This window comes from Rhinoraja longicauda, chromosome 2, assembly GCF_053455715.1.
Source record: "Rhinoraja longicauda isolate Sanriku21f chromosome 2, sRhiLon1.1, whole genome shotgun sequence".
NCBI classification, from domain to species: Eukaryota; Metazoa; Chordata; class Chondrichthyes; order Rajiformes; family Arhynchobatidae; genus Rhinoraja; species Rhinoraja longicauda.
Genome location: NC_135954.1, coordinates 3,109,071 through 3,122,535, shown reverse-complemented (window position 1 = coordinate 3,122,535; position 13,465 = coordinate 3,109,071). Strand labels below are relative to the sequence as shown.

The 13,465-nt window shown below is 54.5% G+C and overlaps 1 protein-coding gene across 6 annotated transcripts in view; it reads right to left on the bottom strand.

Annotated features, from left to right (window-relative positions):
* The window catches only part of dnajc13 (dnaJ homolog subfamily C member 13), a 187,899-nt gene that overhangs the window by 104,127 nt on the left and 70,307 nt on the right, over nt 1-13,465 (bottom strand). For all 6 annotated transcript variants that reach the window (XM_078413988.1, XM_078413962.1, XM_078413998.1 and 3 more), the window contains exons 14-18: nt 13,157-13,312; nt 5,398-5,454; nt 3,807-3,928; nt 1,915-1,990; nt 92-187 (exon numbers count right to left, since the gene is read on the bottom strand). In XM_078413988.1, coding sequence (XP_078270114.1) covers nt 92-187; nt 1,915-1,990; nt 3,807-3,928; nt 5,398-5,454; nt 13,157-13,312 — 507 coding nt within the window. The remainder of the gene's footprint in view (nt 1-91; nt 188-1,914; nt 1,991-3,806; nt 3,929-5,397; nt 5,455-13,156; nt 13,313-13,465) is intronic.

The following is a 13,465-nucleotide window of genomic DNA, read 5'->3' as shown; positions in this document are numbered from 1 at the left end:
TCCTTCTAAATTCCAGTGTATACAAGGCTAGTCGCTCCATGATTTCATTTCTTGCGACATTTTGTAAACAAACAGACTCTATTTAACTTACTGCGGCGATTTTGAGATTGTCCCTGATGTGCATCCTGTCGGCCTCTCTCTCCGGTACTGACTCTGTGCTGTCGAGGTACGCCAATAAGCCTGTCGGCTAAAAATTAGAAATAATTAACTTTAAGTGCAAAAATTATACAAAAATACCAAAAGTACATAAAAGTACAAAAGGGCCATTCAATAGACAATAGGTGCAGGAGGAGGCCATTCAGCCCTTCGAGCCTGTACGCACCGCCATTCAATGTGATCATGGCTGATCATTCTCAATCAGTACCCCGTTCCTGCCTTCTCCCCTGACTCTGCTATCCTTAAGAGCTCTATCTAGCTCTCTCTTGAAAGCATCCAGAGAATTGGCCTCCACTGCCTTCTGAGGCAGAGAATTCCACAGATTCACAACTCTCTGAGTTCTTTGGGAAGTGAACCAAAATGCCACACACGTGACCAGGCGGCATCACATAAAAGCGATACATTAAAGAATTCTTGTGAGAGATTAATCTTATCCATTGCTATTTAACTACCTGCAGAACTATAATGCACGTCTGCTAAAGATATGACGATCGTAGTTTTTTTTTAAGTCACAGTTTGTAAGGTAAAACTGAATCATGAAAACATTGCTTCCGTGTGAGGTCACACACGTGACCAGTCATATGTAACCTCTGACCCTAAACAAACATTGTCAACATCTATACACTAAAACCCTCGTTTGTTTGTTTGTTTGTTTGTTCCTGAACTACAGCCAAAACGGTACACGATAGCGCGACAAAAATTTGGTGCTAATGGAAGAAGTTTCATCGAAATTGGTGTTACATTTTTAAAGTTATTCACATTTTAAAGTTTAAATCTATCTCCTCGGGAGGGAGGGGTGTGGAGGGATGGGAGGGAGGGGGTAGGAGGGAGGATAAGGGGGGTTGAGGGGGATGGAGGAGGTGGGTGGAGGGAGGGGGAAAGAGGAGGTAGGGGAGGAGGGAGGGGGAGGAAGGAGGTGGAAAGAGGAGGTAGGGGGAGGAGGGGGGGGGCGGGGGGGGGGAGGGGGAGGGAAGGGGAGGGGGAGGGGGAGGGGAGAAGAGGGTGTTGCACCAATGCAGGTTTGGGCCCAACACTTCCACTTGGTCTAGCAACATATAAAAATTTCACTTGATAAACTTCGACATATACAAGTCCTATATACACTACAAAACAATATACCAGGGATGCTTTCAGAATTAGAAGAGGAGTATTCCATAATTCTTCATATTTTTGGTCACACACATGATTAAGAATGGTCCAAAGATCAGAAAGTAGTGGAGGCCAATTCTCTGGATGCTTTCAAGAGAGAGTTGGATGGAGCTCTTAAAGATAGCGGAGTTCAAGGGATATGGGGAGAAGGCAGGAACGGGGTACTGATTGTGGATGATCAGCCACGATCACGGTGAATGGCGGTGCGGGCTCGAGGGGCCGAATGGCCTAATCCTGCACCTATTGTCTGTAAAGACATTCCTCCTCTTCTCCTTTCTAACCGGGTGCTCCGGCTTCCTCCCACTCCAAAGACGTACAGATTTGCAGGTTAATTGGCTTCTGTAAATTGTAAACTGTCCCTAGTCATGTATTGTCTTTCCTCTGACTGGTTAGCACGCCACAAAAGCTTTTCACTGTGTCTCGGTACACGCGACAATAAACTCAACTATAAGCTCAATGAACTAAACTGTAAGCTGTTTATTCTGCATCGTGTGTGGGATTGTGCTAGCGTTCGGGCTGATGGTCGTCGGCGCGGATTCGATGGGCCAATGGGTCTGTTTCAACACCGTATCTCTAAAGCCCAAACTGTTTAAAAAAAAAATTACTTACCAATATCCGCTTTAATAAATTCAAGGCAGTTGGATTTTCAGCTGTCCAGAGTCCCACCAGATGTCGACTTAACTGCCTGAAACAGAGTAATTCCGTCATTAGTCCAAATGGCGGAACGGTGGCGCAGCGGTAGAGTTGCTGCCTTGCAGCGAATGCAGCGCCGGAGACCCGGGTTCCATCTGTATGGAGTTTGTACGTTCTCCCCGTGACTTGCGTGGGTTTTCTCCGAGATCTTCGGTTTCCTCCCACATTCCAAAGACGTGCAGGTCTGTCGGTTAATTGGCTTGGTAAATGTAGAAAAAATTTGTCCCCAGTGGTGTAGGATAGTGTTAATGTACGGGGATCGCTGGTCGGCGCGGACCCGGTGGGCCAAAAGGGCCTGTTGGACCCTAGACAAGAGGTGCAGGAGGAGGCCATTCGGCCCTTCGAGCCAGCAACGCCATTCACTGTGATCATGGCGGATCATCCACAATCAGTACCCCCTTCCTGCCTTCTCCCCATATCCTTTGACTCCACTATCATGAAGAGCTCTATCTAACCGCGCTGTATCTCTAAACTAAACTAAACCTAGAAATGCTCATCCATACACAAATGCTCATCAATAAAACAAATTTAGACGGATGAGAGGGGATCTTATAGAACATATAGTGAGCGGATCTGAGTATAGGAGCAAGGAGGACCTACTCCAGTTGTACAGGGCCCTGGTGAGGCCACACTTGCTGGACTATTGTGCGCAGTTTTGGTCTCCTAATTTGAGGAAGAACATTCTTGCTATTGAGGGAGTGCAGCGTAGGTTCACCGGGTTAATTCCGGGGATGGAGGGACTGACATATGATGAAAGACTGGATCGACTGGGCTTGTATTCACTGGAATTTAGAAGGATACGAGGAGATCTTATAGAAACATATAAAATTCTTAAGGGATTGGACAGGCTAGATGCAGGAAAAATGTTCCCCATGTTGGGGAGACCAGAATCAGGGGTCACAGTTTAAGAATAAGGGGGAGGCCATTTAGAACGGAGATGAGGAAAAACTTTTTCACCCAGAGAGTTGTGAATCTGTGGAATTCTCTGCCACAGAAGGCAGTGGAGGAAAATTCACTGGATGTTTTCAAGAGAGAGTTAGATAGAGCTCTTAGAGCTAACAGAATCAAGAGATATGGGGAAAAAGCAGAACAGGGGTACTGATTGTCGATGATCAGCCATGATCAATCATATTGAAATGCGGTGCTGGCTCGAAGGGCCGAATGGAATATTTCTGCACGTTTTGTCTGTTTCTAAGGGAGACAAAGTGCTGGAGTAACTCAGCGGGTCAGGCAGCATCTCAGGAGAGAAGGTATGGATGACGTTTCGGGTGGAGACCCTTCTTCAGACTGATGTCAGGGGGGCGGGACAAAGAAAGGATATGGGTGGAGACACTCAGTCCGCATTAACCAACCTGATCTCCCGGTGGCCGAGCACTTCAACTCCCCCTCCCACTCCCAGTCTGACCTTTCTGTCATGAGCCTCCTCCAGTGCCATAGTGAGGCCCACAGCAAATTGGAGGAACAGCACCTCATATTTCGCTTGGGCAGCTTGCAGCCCAGCGGTATGAACATTGACTTCTCTAACTTTAGATAGTTCCTCTGTCCCTCCCTTCCCCTCCCCCTTCCCAGTTCTCCCTCTATCTTCCTGTCTCCACCTATAACCTTCCTTTGTCCCGCCCCCCTGACATCAGTCTGAAAAAGGGTCTCGACCCGAAGCGTCACCCATTCCTTCTCTCCCGAGATGCTGCCTGACCTGCTGAGTTACTCCAGCATGTTGTGTCTACCTTCGATTTGAACCAGCACATGCAGTTATTGTCCTACACGTCTGTGTTTCTAATAATTGAAGTTGTGCCACAAGATGAACTTACCTATTAGTCAACATGCGCTGGTCTGAGCTGATGGTGAACATCGACGTGTGCAGATGGCAGGGGAGAGCACCCTCACTGAGGGCCAGCTCCTGCATCTTTGTGGCTATTTCCTTGTCACCTTCCTTGTTTGAAACAAACAAAACTGGGGTTTAGACTTCACAAGATCCCAAAGCATCTGGACGTTCATCAAATCAGCAACAAGTTGCACACCGTCCACTCCCTCTTCTCCCCTCTCCCATCAGGCAAAATATGCTTTTGGTCAATAGACAATAGGTGCAGGAGGAGGCCATTCGGCCCTTCGAGCCAGCACCGCCATTCAATGTGATCATGGCTGATCATTCTCAATCAGTACCCCGTTCCTGCCTTCTCCCCATACCCCCTGACTCCGCTATCCTTACAAGCTCTATCTAGCTCTCTCTTGAATGCATTCAGAGAATTGGCCTCCACTGCCTTCTGAGGCAGAGAATTCCACAGATTCACAACTCTCCGACTGAAAAAGTTTTTCCTCACCTCCGTTCTAAATGGCCTACCCCTTATTCTTAAACTATGGCCCCTGGTTCTGGACTCCCCCAACATTGGGAACATGTTTCCTGCCTCTAATGTGTCCAACCTCTTAATAATCTTATAGGTTTCGATAAGATCCCCTCTCATCCTTCTAAATTCTAGTGTATACAAGCCTAGTCGCTCCAGTCTTTCAACATACGACAGTCCCGCCATTCCGGGATTAACCTAGTGAAACTATGCTGCACGCCCTCAATAGCAACAAGAATATCCCTCCTCAAATTTGAGTCCTTCGTGTCCCAACAAAACAGCGCCGACCCGCCGAGGCACGGACTCTACAAGACCCCTGAAGGTGTCCTGTGGAATCTGGCACCAAAACATTAACAGCAGATCCTTTAGCAGCACCCCACAAGCCTTGCCGTTTCAGAGATGCTCTGACCCAGTCGTCTGGCCAGAACAATTTGGCCCTTGTAAAAATCGCTCAGGTCTTTACTCCTGTCCCATTTCTCCTGCTTCCAACACGTCAACTTCAGGAACTGACTGTTCACTTGCTGCCTAATATATCCCACCCCTTGACAGGTGCCATTGTAACAAGATAATCAATGTTATTCACTTCACCCGTCAGTGGCCATAATGTTTTGGCTCATCAGTGTATACTTAATATATATTTAACTTTCTAATAATTTTAAAGATTAAACAGTAAATTAGTTGAAAGTTTTGCTGGGACAGAACATGATGGGTAGAAATTATAGAAGGGTGGCGTGGTGGTGCAGCGGGTAGAGCTGCTGCCTCACAGCGCCGGAGACCCGGGTTCCATCCTGACTACGGGCGCTGTCTGTACCGAGTTTGTAAGTTCTCCCTGTGACCTGTGTGGGTTTTCCCCAGGAGCTCCGGTTTCCTCCCACACCCCAAAGACGTCCAGGTTTGTAGGCCAATTGGCTTGGTAAGATTGTAAATTGCCCCCATTGTTTGTAGGGTGGTGTTAGTGCGCGGGGATCACTGGTCGACACGGACTCGATGGGTCGAAGGGCCTGTTTCCATGCTGTATCTCTAAACTGTACTGTAGAGTTCAGACTCAACCAACACTCACCTCAATAATAGCTTTCATTACTAAACCAGCGCCTTTCACAATAGCCATGGAAGGGTGCTACAAATGAAGAGAAACCAAAGTAAAATTGGTTACAAAATCTTTGAACGCATCAAAGCCTGCAGACATTCATTACAGACACACATTAAAATGGATTTGTAAGAATTTTACTTCAAAAGTTAATCTTGATCCAAGTTATCTCCACTCAGGTCGCAGTCAGCGTATAATTTGCAGCATCAGCAGAGACCCTCACCACCCTGGCCACACACTCACTGACCCACACCACCCTGGCCACACACTTACTGACCCACACCACCCTGGCCACACACTCACTGACCCACACCACCCTGACCCACACCACCCTGACCCACACCACCCTGGCCACGCTCTCACTGACCCACACCACCCTGACCCTCACCACCCTGGCCACGCTCTCACTGACCCACACCACCCTGACCCACACCACCCTGACCACACACTCACTGACCCACACCACCCTGGCCACGCACTCACTGACCCACACCACCCTGACCCACACCACCCTGGCCACACTCTCACTGACCCACACCACCCTGGCCACGCTCTCACTGACCCACACCACCCTGGCCACGCTCTCACTGACCCACACCACCCTGGCCACGCTCTCACTGACCCACACCACCCTGACCCACACCACCCTGGCCACACACTCACTGACCCACACCACCCTGGCCACACACTCACTGACCCACACCACCCTGGCCACACTCTCACTGACCCACACCACCCTGACCCACACCACCCTGGCCACACACTCACTGACCCACACCACCCTGACCCACACCACCCTGGCCACGCTCTCACTGACCCACACCACCCTGGCCACAGTCTCACTGACCCTCACCACCCTGGCCACGCTCTCACTGACCCACACCACCCTGGCCACACACTCACTGACCCACACCACCCTGGCCACGCTCTCACTGACCCACACCACCCTGACCCTCACCACCCTGGCCACGCTCTCACTGACCCACACCACCCTGGCCACACTCTCACTGACCCACACCACCCTGGCCACACTCTCACTGACCCACACCACCCTGACCCACACCACCCTGGCCACACTCTCACTGACCCACACCACCCTGACCCACACCACCATGGCCACACTCTCACTGACCCACACCACCCTGACCCACACCACCCTGGCCACACACTCACTGACCCACACCACCCTGGCCACGCTCTCACTGACCCACACCACCCTGACCCACACCACCCTGGCCACACACTCACTGACCCACACCACCCTGGCCACACACTCACTGACCCACACCACCCTGGCCACGCTCTCACTGACCCACATCACCCTGGCCACACACTCACTGACCCACACCACCCTGACCCACACCACCCTGGCCGCGCTCTCACTGACCCACACCACCCTGACCCACACCACCCTGGCCACACACTCACTGACCCACACCACCCTGGCCACACACTCACTGACCCACACCACCCTGGCCACACTCTCACTGACCCACACCACCCTGGCCACGCTCTCACTGACCCACACCACCCTGACCCACACCACCCTGGCCACACACTCACTGACCCACACCACCCTGGCCACGCTCTCACTGACCCACACCACCCTGACCCACACCACCCTGGCCACACACTCACTGACCCACACCACCCTGGCCACACACTCACTGACCCACACCACCCTGGCCACACTCTCACTGACCCACACCACCCTGGCCACGCTCTCACTGACCCACACCACCCTGACCCACACCACCCTGGCCACACACTCACTGACCCACACAACCCTGGCCACGCTCTCACTGACCCACACCACCCTGACCCACACCACCCTGGCCACACACTCACTGACCCACACAACCCTGGCCACGCTCTCACTGACCCACACCACCCTGACCCACACCACCCTGGCCACACACTCACTGACCCACACCACCCTGGCCACACTCTCACTGACCCACACCACCCTGGCCACGCTCTCACTGACCCACACCACCCTGACCCACACCACCCTGGCCACACACTCACTGACCCACACCACCCTGGCCACACACTCACTGACCCACACCACCCTGGCCACACACTCACTGACCCACACCACCCTGGCCACACTCTCACTGACCCACACCACCCTGGCCACGCTCTCACTGACCCACACCACCCTGACCCACACCACCCTGGCCACACACTCACTGACCCACACCACCCTGGCCACGCTCTCACTGACCCACACCACCCTGGCCACACACTCACTGACCCACACCACCCTGGCCACACACTCACTGACCCACACCACCCTGGCCACACTCTCACTGACCCACACCACCCTGGCCACGCTCTCACTGACCCACACCACCCTGACCCACACCACCCTGGCCACGCTCTCACTGACCCACACCACCCTGACCCACACCACCCTGGCCACACACTCACTGACCCACACCACCCTGGCCATACACTCACTGACCCACACCACCCTGGCCAAGCTCCCACTGACCCACACCACCCTGACCCACACCACCCTGGCCACACACTCACTGACCCACACCACCCTGGCCACACTCTCACTGACCCACACCACCCTGGCCACACTCTCACTGACCCACACCACCCTGGCCACACTCTCACTGACCCAACCACACTGGCCACACTCTCACTGACCCACACCACCCTGGCCACACTCTCACTGACCCACACCACCCTGGCCACACTCTCACTGACCCACACCACCCTGACCACACTCTCACTGACCCACACCACCCTGGCCACACTCTCACTGACCCACACCACTCTGGCCACACTCTCACTGACCCACACCACCCTGACCCACACCACCCTGGCCACACACTCACTGACCCACACCACCCTGGCCACTCTCACTGACCCACACCACCCTGGCCACACTCTCACTGACCCACACCACCCTGGCCACACTCTCACTGACCCACACCACCCTGGCCACACTCTCACTGACCCACACCACCCTGGCCACACTCTCACTGACCCACACCACCCTGACCACACTCTCACTGACCCACACCACCCTGGCCACACTCTCACTGACCCACACCACCCTGGCCACACTCTCACTGACCCACACCACCCTGACCCACACCACCCTGGCCACACTCTCATCTCACCCACACCACCCTGGCCACACTCTCATCTCACCCACACCACCCTGGCCACACACTCATCTCACCCACACCACCCTGGCCACAATCTCACTGACCCACACCACCCTGGCCACACTCTCATCTCACCCACACCACCCTGGCCACACTCTCACTGACCCACACCACCCTGGCCACACTCTCACTGACCCACACCCCCCTGGCCACACTCTCACTGACCCACACCACCCTGGCCACACTCTCACTGACCCACACCACCCTGACCCACACCACCCTGGCCACACTCTCATTGACCCACACCACCCTGACCCACACCACCCTGACCCACACCACCCTGGCCACACTCTCACTGACCCACACCACCCTGGCCACACTCTCACTGACCCACACCACCCTGACCACACTCTCACTGACCCACACCACCCTGACCCACACCACCCTGGCCACACTCTCACTAACCCACACCACCCTGACCCACACCACCCTGGCAACACACTCACTGACCCATACCACCCTGGCCACACTCTCACTGACCCACACCACCCTGGCCACACACTCACTGACCCATACCACCCTGGCCACACTCTCACTGACCCACACTCTCACTGACCCACACCATCCTGGCCACAGTCTCACTGACCCACACCACCCTGGCCACACACTCACTGACCCACACCACCCTGGCCACACTCTCACTGACCCACACTCTCACTGACCCACACCATCCTGGCCACACTCTCACTGACCCACACCACCCTGGCCACACTCTCACTGACCCACACCACCCTGGCCACACTCTCACTGACCCACATACCCCTGACCCACACCACCCTGGTCACACTCTCGCTGACCCACACCACCCTGGCCACACTCTCACTGACCCACACCACCCTGGCCACACTCTCACTGACCCACACCACCCTGACCACACTCTCACTGACCCACACCACCCTGGCCACACTCTCACTGAACCACACCACCCTGGCCACACTCTCACTGACCCACACCACCCTGACCCACACCACCCTGGCCACACTCTCATCTCACCCACACCACCCTGGCCACACTCTCACTGACCCACACCACCCTGGCCACACTCTCACTGACCCACACCACCCTGGCCACACTCTCACTGACCCACACCACCCTGGCCACACTCTCATCTCACCCACACCACCCTGGCCACACTCTCACTGACCCACACCACCCTGGCCACACTCTCATCTCACCCACACCACCCTGGCCACACTCTCACTGACCCACACCACCCTGGCCACACTCTAACTGACCCACACCCCCCTGGCCACACTCTCACTGACCCACACCACCCTGGCCACACTCTCACTGACCCACACCACCCTGACCCACACCACCCTGGCCACACTCTCACTAACCCACACCACCCTGACCCACACCACCCTGGCAACACACTCACTGACCCACACCCCCCTGGCCACACTCTCACTGACCCACACCACCCTGACCACACTCTCACTGACCCACACCACCCTGACCCACACCACCCTGGCCACACTCTCACTAACCCACACCACCCTGACCCACACCACCCTGGCAACACACTCACTGACCCATACCACCCTGGCCACACTCTCACTGACCCACACCACCCTGGCCACACACTCACTGACCCATACCACCCTGGCCACACTCTCACTGACCCACACTCTCACTGACCCACACCATCCTGGCCACACTCTCACTGACCCACACCACCCTGGCCACACACTCACTGACCCACACCACCCTGGCCACACTCTCACTGACCCACACTCTCACTGACCCACACCATCCTGGCCACACTCTCACTGACCCACACCACCCTGGCCACACTCTCACTGACCCACACCACCCTGACCACACTCTCACTGACCCACACCACCCTGGCCACACTCTCACTGAACCACACCACCCTGGCCACACTCTCACTGACCCACACCACCCTGACCCACACCACCCTGGCCACACTCTCATCTCACCCACACCACCCTGGCCACACTCTCACTGACCCACACCACCCTGGCCACACTCTCACTGACCCACACCACCCTGGCCACACTCTCACTGACCCACACCACCCTGGCCACACTCTCATCTCACCCACACCACCCTGGCCACACTCTCACTGACCCACACCACCCTGGCCACACTCTCATCTCACCCACACCACCCTGGCCACACTCTCACTGACCCACACCACCCTGGCCACACTCTAACTGACCCACACCCCCCTGGCCACACTCTCACTGACCCACACCACCCTGGCCACACTCTCACTGACCCACACCACCCTGACCCACACCACCCTGGCCACACTCTCACTGACCCACACCACCCTGACCCACACCACCCTGACCCACACCACCCTGGCCACACTCTCACTGACCCACACCACCCTGGCCACACTCTCACTGACCCACACCACCCTGGCCACACTCTCACTGACCCACACCACCCTGACCCACACCACCCTGGCCACACTACCCTGACCCACACCACCCTGGCCACACACTCACTGACCCATACCACCCTGGCCACACTCTCACTGACCACACACTCACTGACCCACACCACCCTGGCCACACTCTCACTGAGAGGGACGGACAGAGTTGACGTGGGTAGGCTTTTCCCTTTGAGAGTGGGGAAGATTCCAACAAGGGGACATAGCTTCAGAATTGAGGGACAAAGGTTTAGGGGTAACATGAGGGGGAACTTCTTTACTCAGAGGGTTGTGGCTGTATGGAATGGGCTTCCGGTGGAAGTGGTGGAGGCTGGCTCGATTTTATTATTTAAGAGTAAATTGGATAGGTATATGGATAGGAGGGGATTGGATGGTTATGGTCTGAGTGCAGGTAGATGAGACTAGGTCAGGGAGAATGGTCGGCGTGGACTGGTAGGGCCGGACAGGCCTGTTTCCATGCTGTAGTTGTTATATGTTATATATGTTATATGACCCACACTCTCACTGACCCACACCATCCTGGCCACACTCTCACTGACCCACACCACCCTGGCCACACTCTCACTGACCCACACCACCCTGGCCACACTCTCACTGACCCACATACCCCTGACCCACACCACCCTGGCCACACTCTCGCTGACCCACACCACCCTGGCCACACTCTCACTGACCCACACCACCCTGGCCACACTCTCACTGACCCACACCACCCCGGCCACACTCTCACTGACCCACATACCCCTGACCCACACCACCCTGGCCACACTCTCGCTGACCCACACCACCCTGGCCACACTCTCACTGACCCACACCACCCTGGCCACGCTCCCATCTCACCCCTGCCATCGGAAAGAAGGTACAGGAACCTGAAAACTGCAACGTTCAGGCTCAGGAACTGCTTCTTCCCCACAGCCGTCAGGCTGTTAAACACGATACAACCTCCAATAACCTGCAAACTACATAGACTCGGGGGACATTGCTTTTGTCTTAGACAATAGACAATAGGTGCAGGAGGAGGCCATTCGCCCCTCGAGCCAGCACCACCATTCAATGTGATCATGGCTGATCATTCTCAATCAGTACCCCGTTCCTGCCTTCTCCCCATACCCCCTGACTCCGCTATCCTTAAGAGCTCTATCTAGCTCTCTCTTAAATGCATTCAGAGAATTGGCCTCCACTGCCTTCTGTGGCAGAGAATTCCACAGATTCACAACTCTCTGACTGAAAAAGTTTTTCCTCATCTCTGTTCTAAATGGCCTACCCCTTATCCTTAAACTGTGGCCCCTGGTTCTGGACTCCCCCAACATTGCACTGTTTGCACTGTTATTGTTATAATTTTTTTATTGTTTATTAAGTTTACAGAGTAACATGTTTAACAGCATCACAGTTGTGCGGGTATCGCTGGTCGGTGCGGACTCGGTGGGCCGAAGGGCCTGTTTCTGTTCTATGTCGCTAAAATAAACGAAACTAAGCTAAAACCAAATCATACCGTTGGTTTGCAAACTGCGCTAATGTCCCAGGGACTGCTAAAACAAAATTCAATTGATAAATCTCTGAAACGGCAAGGCTTGTGGGGTGTTGCTAAAGGATCTGCTGTTAATGTTTTGGTGCCAGATACTACAGGACACCTTCAGGGGTCGTGTAGAGTCCGTGCCTCGGTGCTGTTTTGGCGGCACATGAAGGACTCCAAATTTGAGGAAGGATATTCTTGTTGCAATTGAGGGAGTGCAGCGGTAGAGTTGCTGCCTTACAGTGAATGCAGTGCCGGAGACCCGGGTTCCATCCCGATTACGGGTGCTGTCTGTACGGAGTTTGTACGTTCTCCCCGTGACCTGCGTGGGTTTTCTCCGAGATCTTCGGATTCCTCCCACACTCCAAAAACGTACAGGTATGTAGGTTAATTGGCTTGGTCAATGTAAAAATTGTCCCTAGTGAGTGTAGGATGGTGTTAGTGTGCGGGGATCGCTGGTCGGCGCGGACTCGGAGGGCTGAAAGGGCCTGTTTCCACGCTGTATCTCCAAACTAAACTAAAGCCCTGAGGACTCCAATATGTTCCAGAGTAAGTATGAGGGAGTGACGTTTACAACAAGGCGTTAACGCAAGGGGAATGACCTACCTGGAAGAGTTTGAACAAGGTTCTTCCCACTTCTGCCACCATCTCCAACAACATGTCAAACTGCTGCCCCTCCGTCGTCTCGCTGTACGGAGCGCACAGCGCAAAGGTAAGAAAATCTAACAGGGAACTAATCACCAGCGCACCCGTCCCGTGGTCCTGCAGGGGGGAGGGAAACGAGAAGGTCAATCACGACAACCGCGTCAGACTGGCAGCGATCAACATGGACGTTGTGGGCCGAAGGTGTAGGAAAATAACTGCAGATGCTGGTTTACAGCGAAGGTAGACACACAACGCTGGAGTAACTCAGAG